At 29.0% G+C, this 17,930-nt stretch overlaps 1 protein-coding gene across 1 annotated transcript; it reads right to left on the bottom strand.

The window, feature by feature from the left end:
* Positions 1 to 382: 382 nt before the first annotated feature.
* LOC129967890 (astacin-like metalloprotease toxin 5) lies at positions 383 to 15,253 on the bottom strand. Its single transcript, XM_056081920.1, has 6 exons — positions 15,181 to 15,253; positions 14,682 to 14,752; positions 12,818 to 12,893; positions 7,538 to 7,652; positions 4,455 to 4,633; positions 383 to 2,396 (listed from the first exon to the last, which is right to left on the bottom strand). The coding sequence occupies exons 1-6, from the start codon at positions 15,239 to 15,241 to the stop codon at positions 2,170 to 2,172; spliced, it is 729 nt and encodes a 242-aa protein (XP_055937895.1). The 5' UTR covers positions 15,242 to 15,253; the 3' UTR covers positions 383 to 2,169.
* Positions 15,254 to 17,930: the final 2,677 nt, after the last annotated feature.

Raw genomic sequence — 17,930 nt, 5'->3', positions numbered from 1 at the left:
TAACATTTTTTAATATCTCGCAATTTGAGGGAATCATAAACATGAAGTTATAATTAACGATTTAACTAAAATAAACATAGCAAATAACGTCACCGAACCAGTCGAACGTAGTCGTCACAGCCCATTAGATCTCCCTCGTCGGTAAGAGAAAGTTCCTATAATCATACATAACCTTACACTTTCAAGGACGATTAAAAAATCAACGATGCATCCTATAATATTTAAATCAAAGTTTTTGAAAAGATAAGTGTTTACGCTTTATAAGTGTAAAGCTTGCATATAAAATATTTCTAAGTAATAATTATTTCTAAAGTGAAGTTAAGCTAAAATATTAAAGTTTGACATATATTTTACTTACTTAATTAAATCCTTTAAGAAATAATTAATTAAAAATAGTATATAACATAAATATCACAATATCTAGGAATAAACTTCAGAATGGCATGGGCAAATTTCATGTTTTAAATGTTTAGTAGTGTAAAAGCATTTTGTTAAGGAAACCATTAAGACATTGTAGTTTCATAAAATATTTAATTTTTAAGGAGCAATAAACCCAAGAGAACCAGCTGGTCGCTAGAGTCGGCTAGTAAGTAATAAGATTCAGCCATTAGTTTCTTAGTTCGAAACCCAAATTTAATTTTAAAATACACGATTGAATGTGATAATGGTTCTAATTCCATTTTTGAAGCATATTTAAGTCAAGACTTGGAGTCCCGAAGTTCATAAAAGTAATAGAGATAAATGCAATATATTCTGCTTCGCCAATCAACTACACACAAGAAGGTGGGGTAGAAGTCAAAATTAAATTAAAATTGTAGACGACAACTTCATTCTTGGAGGACACTCAAGGAAAGCTGAACACCAGTTGTGTTTTACTTGTTAAAAACCCCCAGCAGCTTTCCATTTGAAGAGAGCTATTTATTGCTAAAGCATAGGTTTGTCAAACAGTTTTTTCTGAATGAGTTCAGAACATAGTTTTATTTCTTTCAGATTTTCCTGCCATTCCACGCCATGCCTTAAACTAATTTTCCCACATTTGAACATTATTAACTGGAACAAAATTAATTGTGCTTATCAATTAATTGCTTAATTAATTTAAAAGAATCAACTTAAATTAAATATGATAAACGTAACAAATATTGTCTAAAATTATCTCCCAATAGCTTACTGACTCCTTCGCAGAAAAGTAGATCTATTTATTACGATTATAAAAAGAAATTAATGATAAACTTTGGAGATAGCATAAAACTGTTGATTTAAAAAATACTTTAAATGATATACATAATTATTTTTGCTACTAATTAAATATAATATTTATTTAATCTCTTTATTTTATAAACTGTATTTAAAAAAACAATCTTGAAATATTTTAATACATAAAATGGAATTTTTTTGAATATTTTAAAACTAAGACTCTTGGAGTAATGGTTGTTTAAATTTCTCCTTTCCCTTCTCCGGATATTGGAATTGTATAAAAATTTATTTCATGAAACGGCTATAAACTTTGAACTAAGTAAAGTTTTAAAACGAAGTTTAAAATTTTAGCATTTTTTTTTGTTAATTTTTTAAAAGATTTAATAAATCTTTTTAAAAAGTATGCAGTTAACACTTAAAAAATAATAGAACTTGTGCAGTAACTAATATGATGAAAAATCTCATTATTTCATGAAGAATATAACATTATTTTAAATACAACAATTATAAATAATCTGAAAAACTTGAATTTAAAAGCACTTTATCTTTGCTTCTCAAAAATACAGAACCGCACCCTTGAAATAAATTATTTTTCCAACATTATGCAAAGCATTTGCAAGCAATATATTTTTTTTTTCATTCTTAATCTAGAAATCTTTTCACATTCAAATAAAATTCCACAATTAGTTATTAAATTTTTTAACTCAAAAGCGTAACATGTCTGTTTTGATATCTCGTCTGAGGTTTATTCCTTGAAAAAAATAGTTTTAAAACTTGAGAAAGTGAGTTTTTTTCTTTCTAATTTATCAAAATCTTAAGGTCGAATACTTTTGTAGATTGGAATCTTCGCATATAAGAAAAATTTCTCTTCATTCATTAGAAAGTAAAAATAGAATGCATAGTACTATTTAGAAAAACGTCAAGAAAAGCAATAACGAATTTTCATGGTAGGATGTGTATGCTAAATAAAATTAGTTATTTTCGACATTCATACAATATGTTCAGTCTCTTTATGTCCAAGAGAGACAGTGTAAGTTTCTTGTAAGGCTCATCCAAATATCGTCCGTCTTTTGCAGTCATAGTCTTCAAACCATCAGCCTTCGCGTAATATCTCTCTCCATACAGCATAATTGAATCATAATCGAAATAGGTCAGCAATCTGTTTTCGTGGTCTTCGAGCTTGTTAAATACGTGCTGCCATGCTGAAAAAAAAGAAGTAAAATATAGCATTTACTTCTGTTTTTTGAGTTTTTTTCCCCATGAAACAACAATAAAGATATATATTATATGCAACAATAAAGATAGACCCTTCCGGCTGAAGACTCTCCGTAAGTGTGACTGGCGCACATATAAATCTGTCGTGGTCACAAAGTCCCCCATGTCGAGAGTAATATCACCGGGGGTACTGGTTCAGGGGTGATCGTTCTCTGATTCAAGTCTAAATTACGATCTGTGGATGAGTGAATGAAATGTATGAATGAAGTCCGCCCCATAAAAAGGTTTGTGACGTGTGAGTAGCTAAGTCGTACTCTTGGCCCTAGTTGGAGCTACTGAAAAAACAAGGGACGCTCACTCGGCTTAAATCGCTGACAGATAACTGTCAACGGGCTTGTAAAGTGCCATAAGTCACACACACACATAAAGATAGACTCTACTTAATTGCTTAAAATTTGAATGTTAAGGTGGATCTCCCATTAAAATAGGTAATAATTTTCAGTACTATAATAGAGTCTTATCGTCTAAAATTCTGTTTCTGTAATTAGAAATCATAACATTAGAAGAAGGTGTGTATAAAAAAAACTTTCTCCTCCTGAGGCAGTTGCTTCTAAAGCTAATGTATAGAATGAATTCAAATTTCTAAGACATATCGTATAAGTATAAAGCATAGAGTAATGATTGACATGCAGAAAGATAAGACGAATAGTAACAAAAGTCGCCTTGCACACAGGAAGTATAGGTGGGTTTACATTCGGCCAGTTATAAGACGGCCAGTCAGACAAGGCATGCGCAGAAAAGGATGATTTATGTTTACCAAAATTTTATAAGTTGGATTCAGGCATTCCATGCGTGGCTATGAAGTGCCGTTTCGGCTTCCTTGAATTTTCTTTTTCACTGCGTATCGTATTAAAATAATGGATATTTACACAAAGAAACACAGTAAAATATATATATATATAAAAAAAAGGCAACATACTTAAATTTTGAAAACAATAAAAAAATGGCAAATAAAATTTTAAAAAAACTCACGTCAGAAAGAACAAAGCTCAAAAAATATCGGAATTAATCTATGATAAATGATCACGCCAAAAAACCCCCCTGCCAAATTCTACAAACAAATGCGCAGCAAGAAAAAAATACAATACAGAGGCATGTTGTCATCTCGTCGTGACAAGTACTTGCCATGGATCCAACAACATTTTTCACCCTTTCTACGCATGCGCTGCCTACTGGCGGCCTTATAACTGACCGAGTGTAAACCCACCATATTAGTACATTAAAGATGCCCTCTAGATAAGCCGCCATTATCAAGTTATTGACAATGTTGGTTTGTATTAAATAGGCTGCAGAGCTGCAAATTTATTAAAAAAAATTTTAACAAATTTTCTTTTTTTTACATATAATCTGACTTTTACTCTTTGATTCTTTGATACATATATTTTTCCATTCTGAAAGATCGATGATAAATTAAAATGGAAAGGAGAAATAAAAATATAAAAATAGGACACGAAATGAATTAAAAAACACAAGATCGATTTGAAAAAATATGTGACTATTTCATCTTCTGAATTCAGAAGCTTCAATCAGAGCAGGCCAGGCTTTGAATACTGATCATGTTTTTGTCCCACCCATCGAAAATTCACCTTAATTTACCTCCCCAAGAAATCAGAAGCAATCACTATTAAAAAAAAGCTTCTTATTTCCTTATTTGAAGTGCCCGTTGGTAATACGGAAATTTGCCATAAATTTCTTTCAAATTCATAGTGAGATAAATGTTCTAGAAATAAATAAAATTTAAATAAAATCAATAAATTAAATGGAAAATTGATTGTTTGATTTGCAAATTTTAAAATTTTATATACCGGGAATTGATTGAAATATCAGGAGAAAAAAATATGTGCAAACATGAGAGAATTTAAATAAAACTGAGTAAAATTTGTGTAATGTATGGTTAAAAAAAATGCAAGTTAATTTTGAAGAATGAAGTTACGCTTTCGCTCGACTTTTTTGTTAAAATATTATATGCTTATAAGCATACGTACCCTTATCAACATTTTCCAGGTGAATATTGAGATAATCATCTCTGTCTGATCTAGTATGCTCGTGGTTAAAACCTAAAGTATGGAGTAACTCGTGGAGGATAGTAGCCATGTTGTCACACCTGTCATCGAGAGACAATTTTTGCTCACCTTGGTTAAGCAGCCCCCAGTAGGACCAACACCTGAAATCGAATTAAAAATATCATTTCATTTATTCTAATCAACTAAATAAGAAATCAATTAATAAACTTTTAGAGCGAAAAACACAAGAAATTTTCGAAATTACGAAGAAGTTCTAAATATCCAGTGTGTTTACAATTATTCTTTTATGAATTCTTCAAATAAAATGCAAGAATAAACATAGTACTTCTTAATCTGTAAAACACATAGTTGCTTAAGTTGTAAGATAAATGAAGATGAAAATGCAAGAATTAAAAAATACCATTCTTCATTTTTAGGGGTGGCCATATACTAACTCGAAAGAAGAAACTTTTAGTTTGTTAAATTACAGTTAAAGCTATCAGCTTAACTTTTGTTGCAATAAATCGTAAAATACTGCCTAATTGCTTATTTATGACCTATTTTACAATCTAATATTTTTCAAAATGTATGTCTTCTCTTTTTTTAGCGTGTAACTTGTATTAAAAATATAACAAGATTTTTTTTCTGTTGAGTCTGTACAAATGTTTGTTTTTTATCTAAAAAAATCCATTTTAAAATATTCTAATTTCAAATTCATAATTTGTATAAACTCCCTTCGGAGTTGCCACAGATCTGTTAGTGATAAAATAAAATTTAATAAATGAAATAAGCTTAAAATGAGTCAAACTCAAAACACAAGATGATTGCGCTTCTGAACTAAATAGTATCTGTAAGCTCAGAGAGCATTGTAACATGCCGTTTTAAGCGTAAATTTAATCAATTCTAAAGATATATATTATCATTCATAAAAGCAAAAATTTAAAACATTTTGATAATTATGAATGTAAGTCGTGATATCTCTTATTTATCCTTAAGATTTACAAATTTACATCATTTTATTTCAAATTTGCCGCTTCTAATAATCAGCAGGCACTTAGAGATTAATAGTCGCTAAAATTTTCAATTAAATATTTCATGTAGGTTGGTAAATTTCTTTCGAACTAATTTTTTAATACACAGAGAATTTTTTTTTTATTTTCTGGGAAATATGAGTTAGAAAATTTGCTAAAAAATTAAATTAATTAAAATTTGAAAAATGCGGTAAAATAATAGATAATTTTTTGTACTTTATGACCATGTAAGAACTATTTTTGTGCTGTAATAGGTTCGGAAGTTATCACTGGAACTTGTTAATTTTTGATTAATTAAATTCTATTTAAAACTTTAAAAAATCGCTTTGAGGTGTACATTACCACCCTCCAAAGTATATGTATGTCCTAAGTTTGGTGGCTGGAAATTAAATGATCTGATCTACAGAGCACCAATGTACAGACACTCACGCATATATTCTTTTATGCGTTCTTTTTTCAAAAGAAATATATTCTTTTTTTATTATAAATAGAGATTAACTATCTTTGATGCCAAGTAGAATTATTGGTTACGTAAAATGTCAATTCATTCTTTACTAGCTAACTTTATCTTAATGACTTTTATAGAAAAATGTTTTTAAATTTCAAATTTTCATAGTCATGTAAATGTTTTAGAAATCTTAGATAGTTATGTTTGTCATGCTGTTATTCTCTAATTTGCAATATTCATTTTGCTGAACATTTGAAGAGTAGTCAATTTTTTAAAGAGAAATGATTAAACTTCAACTAATACAATAATATTGTTACGAAATTTCCGGGGTTCGTTTGGATAGTGGAAGTTATATGGTGTGAAGAATGCTTAATCACCATGCGGCACTAGAAAATAAAACAACGACGTTGATTTACACGAAGACACACAGGACAGCACAAAGATGACAACTATATACAGCACAGCAGACGATTATTTTCAGCCGAGACGTGCAGTATACAACAGCATGCACAGCAGCATACAACAGTATACACAGCAGTATTCAACAGTATACACAGCAGCTCTACACCGTCGCTGCTCCGCTAGTCCCTGGAAGACGAGTTCTTCAGCGTCGCTTCCGACTACTCTTCGAGTCCACTGGTCCACGACTCAATTCACCGTCCGTTCACCACTACTGGGTCACGACTCCGATTCACCACTGGTTCACCACTCCTCTGCTCTGCCGCTTCCGACTTCTTCTCAATTCACCGCTCCCGGTTCACTACTGCCCGGCAGCTGCGGCTGCTTCCTTTTATAGGTCTCAGGAGGCGGGGCTAGACGCCTCTCAACCAATCAGTAACGTTCGAGGCGTATCTCCGTTCCTACTCGACGGATCGGGAAAATTCTCGATGTTTCGGGTATAATTTATTTTGGCGCCAAAGTCGCCAAATGGTCGCCAAGTTTGTCGCCAGGCTGTGGGACCTCCTATGGAACCAGCTATGCTGGGAAGCCGCATCACAGGTTCGTAACAATATGTATGCGGAATGGAAGCACATTTGTGAAAAAATATTAGAATAGAAAGAAAAATCCTCCAACATTGAAATTTGGGATATACTGCAGAATATATTGTAAGATTTAACTAATACATCAAAGAATTATTCAAAATGGTGCAGGAAAATAAGCCGAAAATTCATAACTTTATCTTCAAACTTCAACATCATAGCCTCAACAGAAGAAACGGGATAAATTATTAGAAGCTACGTTGAAAAAAACACCGCTCTGGTTTCTTTTAAAACAATTGCAATACTATTGCAAAATATACTTGTAAATATACGAAAACATTAATTAAATTTAGACTAAAGAATTTTACATTACATTGGTATTATTGAAAAATATTTTTTTTAATTTATAAAATGGTATAAAAATAATTTTTTGAAATAATATTTTTGAAATGATCAAAAAATGGCAAAATCCCGCTTTATTTTTAATAAATTAAAACTCTTCTTAAAAATTTTTTTCCTTTATTATTAGTAGAGAAATTAGATGAAAGTTTATTATTAGTAGAGAATTCTTCCTTTATTATTAGTAGAGAAGAAGATGATACTTACCCATTTCCTGAAAATATTCTTACGTAGTTATGCTCCTTTGACCTTTTTTTAAAATGAATGCAGGAATTTCTTTCGATCAGGCCCATCGCTACTTCAATCGAGGCCTTCATATGAGCTACATTTTATGTAATAAATGATAAATGGTTTTGTGTTGTTACTTTTGAAGAAAATGTAATCAAGACAAAAAAAAACCATAATTATAACTATAATTATACCTCACACACACACACACACACACACACACACACACACACACACACACACACACACACACACACACACACACACACACACACACACACACACACACACACACACACACACACACACACACACACACACACATATATATATATATATATATATATATATATTAAAATCAAGTTAATAGGAAAATCAAATAAAAGAAATAACAAAAAAAAAATCCGGCCTGGAGACTTTTTCAAGGGTTACCCTCAGGCAAGGATTCAAAAAAAGGGATTTTTTCTGTGAGGGAATGCAGACAATAAAGTCTAATAATGATTCCTCGTGACCCGAAAATCTCCTGAAATTAGGCCTAAGAGATATACCATTTTAACAGAAAGGACAATACAAAACAACAAATTAGAAGAAAATAACCTCTAATAAATAAAAATACAATAACAAAAGAATAAACACTTAAACCATTAAAGAAAAACAAAAGTTAAAGATCCATACCAGCAGCAGGCAAGGAAATTTTAATCTATCGATTGTGATTCCCGCTTTTTAAAAACACAAAGCTAACGTATTAAAGGTAACTAATAATTGTTGTCTCCCAGCGCCATCTATTGAGTGATCTAATATGCAAGGAAAGTTCTATATTTATTTTAGGTAAAGGATTAATCCCAAACCATACCTTGTTTAATTAAAAAGTTGACATTACATTAATTTTTAGGAAATTCATTTTTAATTAAATCTTTAATGAGGTTATTTGATGCTAAAATATAGGAATTTTTGTTATTGTAAACCCTTTTGATCCTGTTAACTTGTGAGAAAATTAGATTTTTGAAAATTTTAGAGTTAAGATTGGAATGATAGTTACATAGTTTTTTAATTTTAAAGTTGAATTCATCCCTTTTATCGTAGATACCAACTATTGTTTTATCATTAGCAATTTCGATTTTTAATCCAGAAAGGTAGCCACAAGTTGATTTTTATTTATTTCTGTTAGAATTAAATATTTTGGATAGCAAATAGCAACAATATTAGTATTGTTGAAGTTTATCAAAAGTAGGTCATCAATATACCTCCACCCGTTTATTAAATTATATTTAATTATTTTTTTCTCATAGTAATGTAGGAAAATATTAGCTAAAGCACTTGAGAAAGCTGTTCCCATTGGAATTTCCCTTAACTTCTTTATAAAAATTAATACCATTCAAAACGTAATTTTCAGTAATATTAAAATTACATAACTCTAGCCAGTTATTTTTAGGAATGACATTTCATTTAAATATTCGTCATATTTAAAAGTGCAGACCTTTATTAATTTTTCATGATGTAGATTGGTGTATAAATTTTCGAAATCATAAGTATTAAGTTTATTAATGTTGTTATCTTTAAGAAAATCCAGTACTTCTTCGTTACTAGAAATAATAAAGTTGTCTTCATCTTTTATCTTGCCCAGGATAATTTATATATATATATATATATATATATATATATATATATATATATATAACCAATCTAAAGTAAGAAAAAGTTTGAAAACGAAACTAAAATGAAAACGAAACAAAACAGTTTCGACATCGCAACTAAAATTTATTACCTATTTAAACTAAAACCAAAAAAGAACTTCATAGAATTTAGAGAGCGCAATTGCAGCTACTTCTATACCACAGATGAATTCAGGCCTGATTCTTTTTTATATTTTTTATAATTTTTTGGTTTGATTTTTATTTGATTTTTTGATTTTCCTATTAAATTGATTCTAATACTTAATATATATATATATATATATATATATATATATATATATATATATATATATATATATATATATATATATATATTATATAAAATGAATTTTTTATAAACTGTAATAGTGAAATTAATAATGCTAGGACTTTTTGAAAGTTGAAATAATCATTGTAATTTATAATGCAAATTGTTACTTTTCAAGGTCCTACATTTTATTTTTAAACGCTTATACTTAACTTGATATTTTCACGTGTGTAATCATAAAGTTTAGAAACTTATTTTTTTTCTGTCGTTTTTTGTACTAAAGATGCGAGAGATGCAAAATCCTTCCTAAAGCCTTCTTTATTAATAATGTAGCATTATTAATCCTATTTATTATTGAAGTACTAAATCAATAAAAACATAAATAATATATTAGTAATATTACATTATTAACAATATATTATTAATATTATTTTATTGTATATATATGTGTAATAAAATAATATTAATAATATATTAGTAATATTACATTATTAACAATATATTATTAATATTATTTTATTGTATATATATGTGTAATAAAATAATATTAATAATATATTATTATTATATTTGTTATATATAGAAATTGAACTATTTAATAATATAGTTAAATATTATATCAATTGCTTTCAGTGCTTATATATAACATAAAAGACAAAACATTCAAAATATTTTTATATAAAAATAAAATATACCATAGATCTGATTATAATTACAGTATGTATGTATTATATTACAGTATGTACAGTATGTATAATTAAATGTATTTCTGTCTGAACCCAATGCTTTTGCAATTTTTCTTCTAACCCCCAGATTATTGATTTTAAACAAATTGTTTTTTTACACACTATTTAAAATTTTAAAATTTGTATTTGTATTTTTATATGTTAATTACAAATTGATAAATGCATACTGTTATAAAACGAAGATATACTTTATTTAGATTAAAGCGATCTTGTGAACCGATATTATTGTAATTATATAGCTCAGTTCATAAAACTAAAGATAACAAAGTTGTGAGGAAGTTTCGAATAACAAAAAATGTGCTTTAAAAAAGGCTTGAAGCAAATGACAGAAATTTCACCATCTAGATTCGTCTTATAAATAAGTTTGCAACAGTTATTTATTGCTGTTTTTAACATCAGGGCATTTCTGCTCTTTATCAACCTATCGCTTTATACAAAAGATTTTAATTTAACTTTACTTATGAAACAAATTTGCTTATAGAAGTTTCTGGGTCTTGGAAGAGCAAACCAATAGTTCCATCAGGAGAATGAACTTTCAACTTTTATCACACTGATTCGTTCGTTCTTGATATTTTGTAAGTATGTTTTTGCAGAATTCTTTGCTGGTCAGTATTTCAAAAAGGAGTATATTGACTCTGGAGGTAAATGCTCTTGCAAAGCATTTTATTTAATTATAAACGAAAATCTGGGTAAATAAAACTGTTAATGGTAGTGGTACAATTTAAGCGGTAATTTTGATCAATTTACAATAAGAATGTACGTTAAAATTCTCCTCTATTGCTTCCTTTAAATGAATGTTTTAGCTTCCCATTTAAAATATGACTCATTTCCCGGTTCTGAATTTTCATTTGTCATTACTGTACTTTCTTAATAATAAAATAATATTAGTGAAATTTCTGTCCTTTTTATCATTTTATCTCTCTTTTTTCTACCTAAACTATCTTGTATCCTATTCTTGCATTAACGAATGAATTGTACTTGAGTCTAAATGAATGCGTCGTTCTAAAAAACAAACCTGATTGACAATTATTTTGAGATAACCAGCGGTTTTTTAAATTTATTTTTTCTTTCTCTCTAATGTGAAGCCAATTGAAACTGCAATTTGGAGATGGGCTTTGATTCAGTTTAGTTATATTAACGTTCCGTTTTAAAGCAGCACTAAGGCTATTTGGGGACGGTCCGTGTAAATTTGAACATAAGTCAGTAGACGATACTTGAGCTGGAAACACCGTCTCCAAACTACCACAATACACCAGCGGAAGGATGCTTAGCCCCGAGAGAGTTACCGTACACCATACTCGCTTACACGACGGTTCTTCGGGGGAATTGGGTCTCGAACTTGAAACCCAACGATTTCGAATTTATCACTAGGCTAACCCGGCTCAGTTTGGAGATGGGAAAATATCCAAAAGTAAACTTCTAAAAGATATAAAAGAAAATTAAGATTATTAATCATTTCTTAATAAAATTTGTTTATAAATGTGGTGGCTTGCTTTACAGGGCTTTTTTTTACATTCGTAATCGCAAGAATCTGTCTGAAAACGCGTTTAATGCAGGCTAACGAATTTCCGATTTGTTTGCACTTGTTTTCTTTTTTAAACTATTGTTTTGATTCAATTCGTATAGAGATACTGATGGTGCAATTCTCGAAGTAAAAGTGAAAAATCTTAGCCTTTTTAGTAGAAACGAATCTAAAGAGATAGTTATGAAACTTAAGTAGAATTTTTTTTTTATCTTGAAACATCGTGAAATATTCGAATATTTCTCATTGGTGAAAAATAATCCTTTACAGATTTACTGGAGTAACCGTAGACATTACTTATTTGACTGCGAACATTTAATGGCCATTGGTAGTCATTTATTATTTTTGCTTAATCAGGTGACGATAATTCTCAGATTGAAAGCTTTGCAAAACAATACTGATTATAAAATGAATCATGCAATATAATACTGCTCGTACAATCACTTATTAAATCAATGAAAATGAATTCGCATCAAACATCAGAAGGTTAATAGAAAAAATATTGAAAATCTCGATCGCCCATCTTAAAACTTGAAATTACCGTTTTTGCCATCTGATCCTCTATAAGAGCAGATTTTAAAATTTTGATGTAATTACTCCTAAATGTTGGAAAAATGAATTTATTTATTTATCTTTAACTCATTACAGTCTTCTTATCTTTATACCCTATAATGGAAAAATGGCCTTCAAACGTCAACTTCCATTTTTTTACAAACCTTAAAAACTAATGTTATTCTAATGGGAATCTGCACACAACAAATTAATAATAGAATCGTTCCAATGTGGAAATTTTATTATTAACCTGGGCAAAAAATGTTATAAAGATAGTAAATTATAAATTTGAAATATACATTTAAAAATTTCAAACAAAAGCCAAAACAAGCCTATTAAAAAACAGATGCCGTCAAACAGATAAATAAACGAAAACAGGAGCCAAAATCGATTAATCCCATTAATTTCCCATTTTTCTCACTTTCCGCAGTCGGAAGGTGAGAAAAATATAAGCAAGAATGCGATTTTATAAGTAAATAAAAAATGTATGGTACTCACTAACAGATGGATCCATGACATAAGGAACGATACCGTTACGCCAGCGCTGAGAGTCTAAAGGAACTGCATTTCTGTCCTGTGAATTAAAACATCTCTTGGTGATGAATTGTTTGGTATTAAAAACTGTTAAAAATTAATATTCATTTCAATTATTATCGTAGTATTTTTTCTATTCCACCCAAATGAAAATATTTAAAATCATTTTGAAGTTTTGCAAAACATAGTTTTTTTTTTTTTAGTTTTTAAATTATCTTCGGTATTTCCAGTTTTTATTATATATCTTTTTATGAAAAGTATTGAAAAAAAAAGACTTTCATAAAAGACTAAAATAAAAAAAAGTAAAAACAGTTTTAAAAAATTAAGTAAAGAGAAAATACTATAATCATTAGAAAAATTCAAGATTTTAATGAATTTCCAAGTTTCATACGTCTTTAAGTTTGAAAAACACATTTTTGTAATTATGTCTGTCTGTCTGTGAACATGATAATTCTAAAATATTCAGAACTGGATAAAAAAAAATCAGATATACGATCCCTATTCTAGACTTGTAGATTTCTGACAAATTCCAAATGAAATCCTTTCTGAGGAAGTCTGTTTGAGTATAAATTAATTTATTTTGTATTATTGCCTAGCCGTTTAAATAATATTGTCTGGCCGAGTATAAATTAATACAATAGCTACAAAATAAAGGGAGCCAAATCAATAAAATGTGATACAAAATGTAACATCTAAAATTTAGATCTTTATCAAATTTGTAGTAAAATACATCAAAATGTTGAATTTTATTTGTATTTTCTCAAGCATGTATACTCAATAATTCAAAATCACCATGCCCTAAGTATATAAAATTTCGAATATATATTTTGGACAACTTTTTTCCGATCAATTGAAACCGGCATTTTACATAGAACTATAGGTATAATCAGAACATTTCGGTTACTTGTTTATTAACTGCATGACAAGGATTAATCGCCAAAAAATTGCTAAAGATTTATATTTAGTTAACTATTGTTCACCTTTGCCATATAATGAATTGGCAACTTTATCCAAAATATACAATTTTATGCGGGAGAAGAGATAACACTTTTATTAGAGAGTGTAAAATTTGAGAGTGAAATTTTAAATGTATATCAGAAAAGGTATATTTAAAAAAAAAAAAAACTTACAATTAGAAAAAAGGGGAAAAAAAAACGGCTTTTTGCATAACTTAACTAACATTTAGATAACTTAACAAAGTATTTAAATAATATTTTAAATTCAATAATATATAAGTATATCTTTACTATACTGTATTGATGAAACAATATTTTTATAGGAGCAAAAACTGAAAAGAATCTTCTTTATCTTGTAAAACATTCCTTTTTGAAAAATTGTTTGTAATTTAATACCTAATTTTAATAAATGTTTTTTGGCCTACTCTTTAGAATGCATATTATAATTTATTTCTTCTTTGTAACCCTAAACTAATTTTAATTCTCAATTTCCTTTTAATAACGAGTGTTATTCTATTTTATTCAAAATGTGATATTGTATTTATCGCAATAAAAACTTATCATTTAGTCAAAAAAAGAATGCTATGCCAATTGAAATCTGTTATATTTCGAAAACATTTACAACTGCACATTGATAAATCAAATAATTTTCACTAATTTTCAACGTGTTTTAAAATGTATATCATATTTCCGAACAGAAGACATATTTAAATTCAAAGCTGATGCACAAATATTTGGGCTACAGACTTTATACATAAAAAAATGCTGTACAATAATTTAGTAAGTGAAACAAATATTAGAGAAAGGATTGAAACTTAAGATTCTAGGCTTTTAAAAATAAAGATAATGAAGACATTTTTTGAGAAAGTTACCTTGTAGGGATCTATTCCAGCTATGTCACCTTCAAAAAGTCCTTCATTGATCATGGGATCAGGTTTTTTGACTTAAAAAAGAATTTTTATAAAAAATAAAAATGTGTTTTAGTCAGTACAATTCAAATAAAACTTTTTGAATGAAATCATATATAATGAAAAAGTAAAAATGTATAAAACTTTTAAAAGCTCCACTCTAATGAAATAAATCTGAACCTTATGGCTGTAGAATTTGAATAGCCTTCTCGGCTTGGTTCCGAGCAAATCCATGATTTAGACACATAGTTACAATGCTTATATTGTTGGTTTCAATTTCATAATAAATGCTTGAAATTAAATTAAGGATTATTTAATATTTTTCCAAAAAACTGCTTTTATAATTGCTATATAAATTAAAAAGGAGTTTTCAGATTCGTCTTCCACGAATCTTTAAATATTTTATGCATTTTTTTAATTTTAATTTCAATGACTTAAAAAATGACTAATTTATTTGGCATACCTGGAATAGCAATTACCGAGGCTACAAGAAAGAAAATGAATGCTATCATCCTGATTGTCATTGGTTCAACTGAAGATCAATCAATATAAATGTTTACAATTACTTTTGCACATTTCCTTTATCAAGACTTTTCATGGGAAAAAGAGTTTCTGTCCTTACACACCTGTTGATTCTTCACTGGGACCACTAAAGATTAATTTATTAACTTGATCTTTAATCTGTTTATCTGATTTTATTGATGAGAATTGATAATCGGATCATAAAAAAGTTGAAATTCTTAACAAGATAGCAGTTTAGTTATGCGATTGGGATGCATAACATGAGTTATGCATTGCATGAATGTCGAGTTCACGTTCAGAGAACTCGATATTTTATGTAGTATTTTTTAAAATAAATCTCAACTTAGTCTTTGAACAAAAATTTACTAAGGACCTTCAAAAATCAATTGCAGGTTAGAATCTTTGAAATTTCTGTATTATTAATGTAGTTATAGCTCCAGATGCTCATTTTAGAATTGAACCTCGAAACTCATACACCCAAATTTATCTGAAATTTCTAAAATAAATTAGAAAATTTTAGAAACAAAAATCAAATATAAATTTTGGGAATTAGAGCTAAATGATGGCATTAAGAGTCGCGCTCAAATTTTTGGATTTCAGACTCACTATTTTGAACAATTTCTAAGTTGGAAAAAGATATTATAAGTATAAATTTCTTAAATTTTTAATCCGTTACTCTTCCGCTCCATTGCATACTCTTTAATAAAAGTGTTATCTTTTTTTCCCTCCCGTGGAAGTTATTGACCTATGGCAAGGCAATGAAAGTCACAAGTGCTCAAATTTTTATGTTCAGGGTCTCCAAAATTAAATATGCATTTTGGAAGCTCCTTACCAAAAATTGGCATCAAACAGGTAAAAAAAAAAAAAAAAAACTACAACTTTAGTAACAAGATTACACACCCAATTTCATTTATCTAAATCATTGCGTTTGTTGTTGTTTCTTATGGCACTTGCCACGGACAAGCCCGCCGTTACGAAAACAGCGATTTCAGCCGGAAGGGGAGCGTCTCTTGTTTTTATAGTAGCGCCAACTAGGACCAAGAGTACGACTTCGCTACTCAGGCATCACTCATTCGCTTGCGCAACCCCTTTTTACTGGAGGGCACATCCACACATCTCACAGACAGAACAACGAAAGAACCACCATGCCCAAACCGGGGCTCGAACCTGGGAGGCCGAGATCTCGGGGAAGACGCGCTATCTATATGCCAGGACGCCGGCTCATTGCGTTTGTAAGTTATTGAATTTACATGTATGCGAATTTAAAGATCAATCGATAATCAAATACTTGATGAGTTTGGTTTAAAAGTTGATATTTATCTGCACCTTAAATGCCAAGCTGTGTGCCAAATTTTATTCATCTAGCATTTTCAGTTATAATTATTGCAATCACTTGCGCTCAATCAGACAGAGAATAAAACCCTCCAATGAATGGATTGCCTTTAAAATGAAACAGAAATCAGCTAATTTGCTTCAAAATCGAACTTGCACTTTAACAGAAGACGAATTTAATCCGTCTTGATCAAAACATTTTTGAGTTATCGTGTTGACAAACAGATGGCGTGATGTACAAACAGGCAGACATAATGCCAAAAATGTGTTGATAAAAATAACAGGGAGATCGAAAACTTGGAAATTTCAAAATCTGAAGACCAAATTTTTTGACAAGTATAATTTCTTGTTTTTGTACTCCTCGTAAATGAGAAAAGTAGAAAGGAGCACGAAAAGAGGTTAAATGTGGGAAGCCATTGTATTAGATGGTTTATTCTTCCTTTAGTGTTAAATCGATTAGATAAGTTTTTAATAGAGATTATCTGCTGAATTTTAAATATTAGTCATTTCTGCTATGTAGCATATTTATTCTGTTATTCTTTCATGCATTTCATTCTAACCAAGAATACACTTAAATTTTGCCCCCCTTTTTCCCCCCTGAAATTTCAAATGAGTCCTTATGTCCTTTTAACAAAAAAATCTTAAGGATTTAAACTTAATATGATTTCGAACCAGTTTCATCAATTAAATTTTGTAATTAAAAACCGTATTAATACAATGAATTCTGTGATCATCGGTTTTTGCTGATATTCCCCGATTAATTTTTATAAAATTTATTTCAATCTAAAGTTTAATTAATTTTTTTTTTCATTTTGAAACAATAAAAAAAATTCTGCCATCGATGGATGAGTTTGGACTTCATAGCTTAAATCTGATAACGAGTGACACGTGACCTGTGGCAAAGCGGAAAAGCAGCGGAGATATTGACCATTATGTTTTCGTAGTTTAAAATCATGAGATCCGTCTCGAAAACCCATCACATCACTTCAAAAAGGAACGCTAATTTTACAGAATTATTTAAACCTTAGCAGATTTTTTTAATAATGTTTAGTACTTTAATTTGTAATGGGAAATATTGCATTTTCCAATTCAACTACAACTTAGAATATTTCACATCTATTTTTAATAATTTCAAACCAGAACTTCTATTTCAAAATCTAGCCACAATTTTATTTAAATAAAAATATATGTTTGTACATTTTTTTGACAGTCAAACAATACAATTAAAAATATTATACGTTGCTTGCAAGAAAGCATTAATGTTTTTAACATATAATATGATTGCATATTGGATGAAATATGAATTTAGATTAGTCAAAAATTAATTTAATAACCTATATTATAAATTAATATAAAATA

This window comes from Argiope bruennichi, chromosome 1 (assembly GCF_947563725.1).
Source record: "Argiope bruennichi chromosome 1, qqArgBrue1.1, whole genome shotgun sequence".
NCBI lineage: Eukaryota > Metazoa > Arthropoda > Arachnida > Araneae > Araneidae > Argiope > Argiope bruennichi.
Note: the sequence above shows the minus strand (reverse complement) of the source record. Positions and strands in the feature narration are given on the sequence as shown.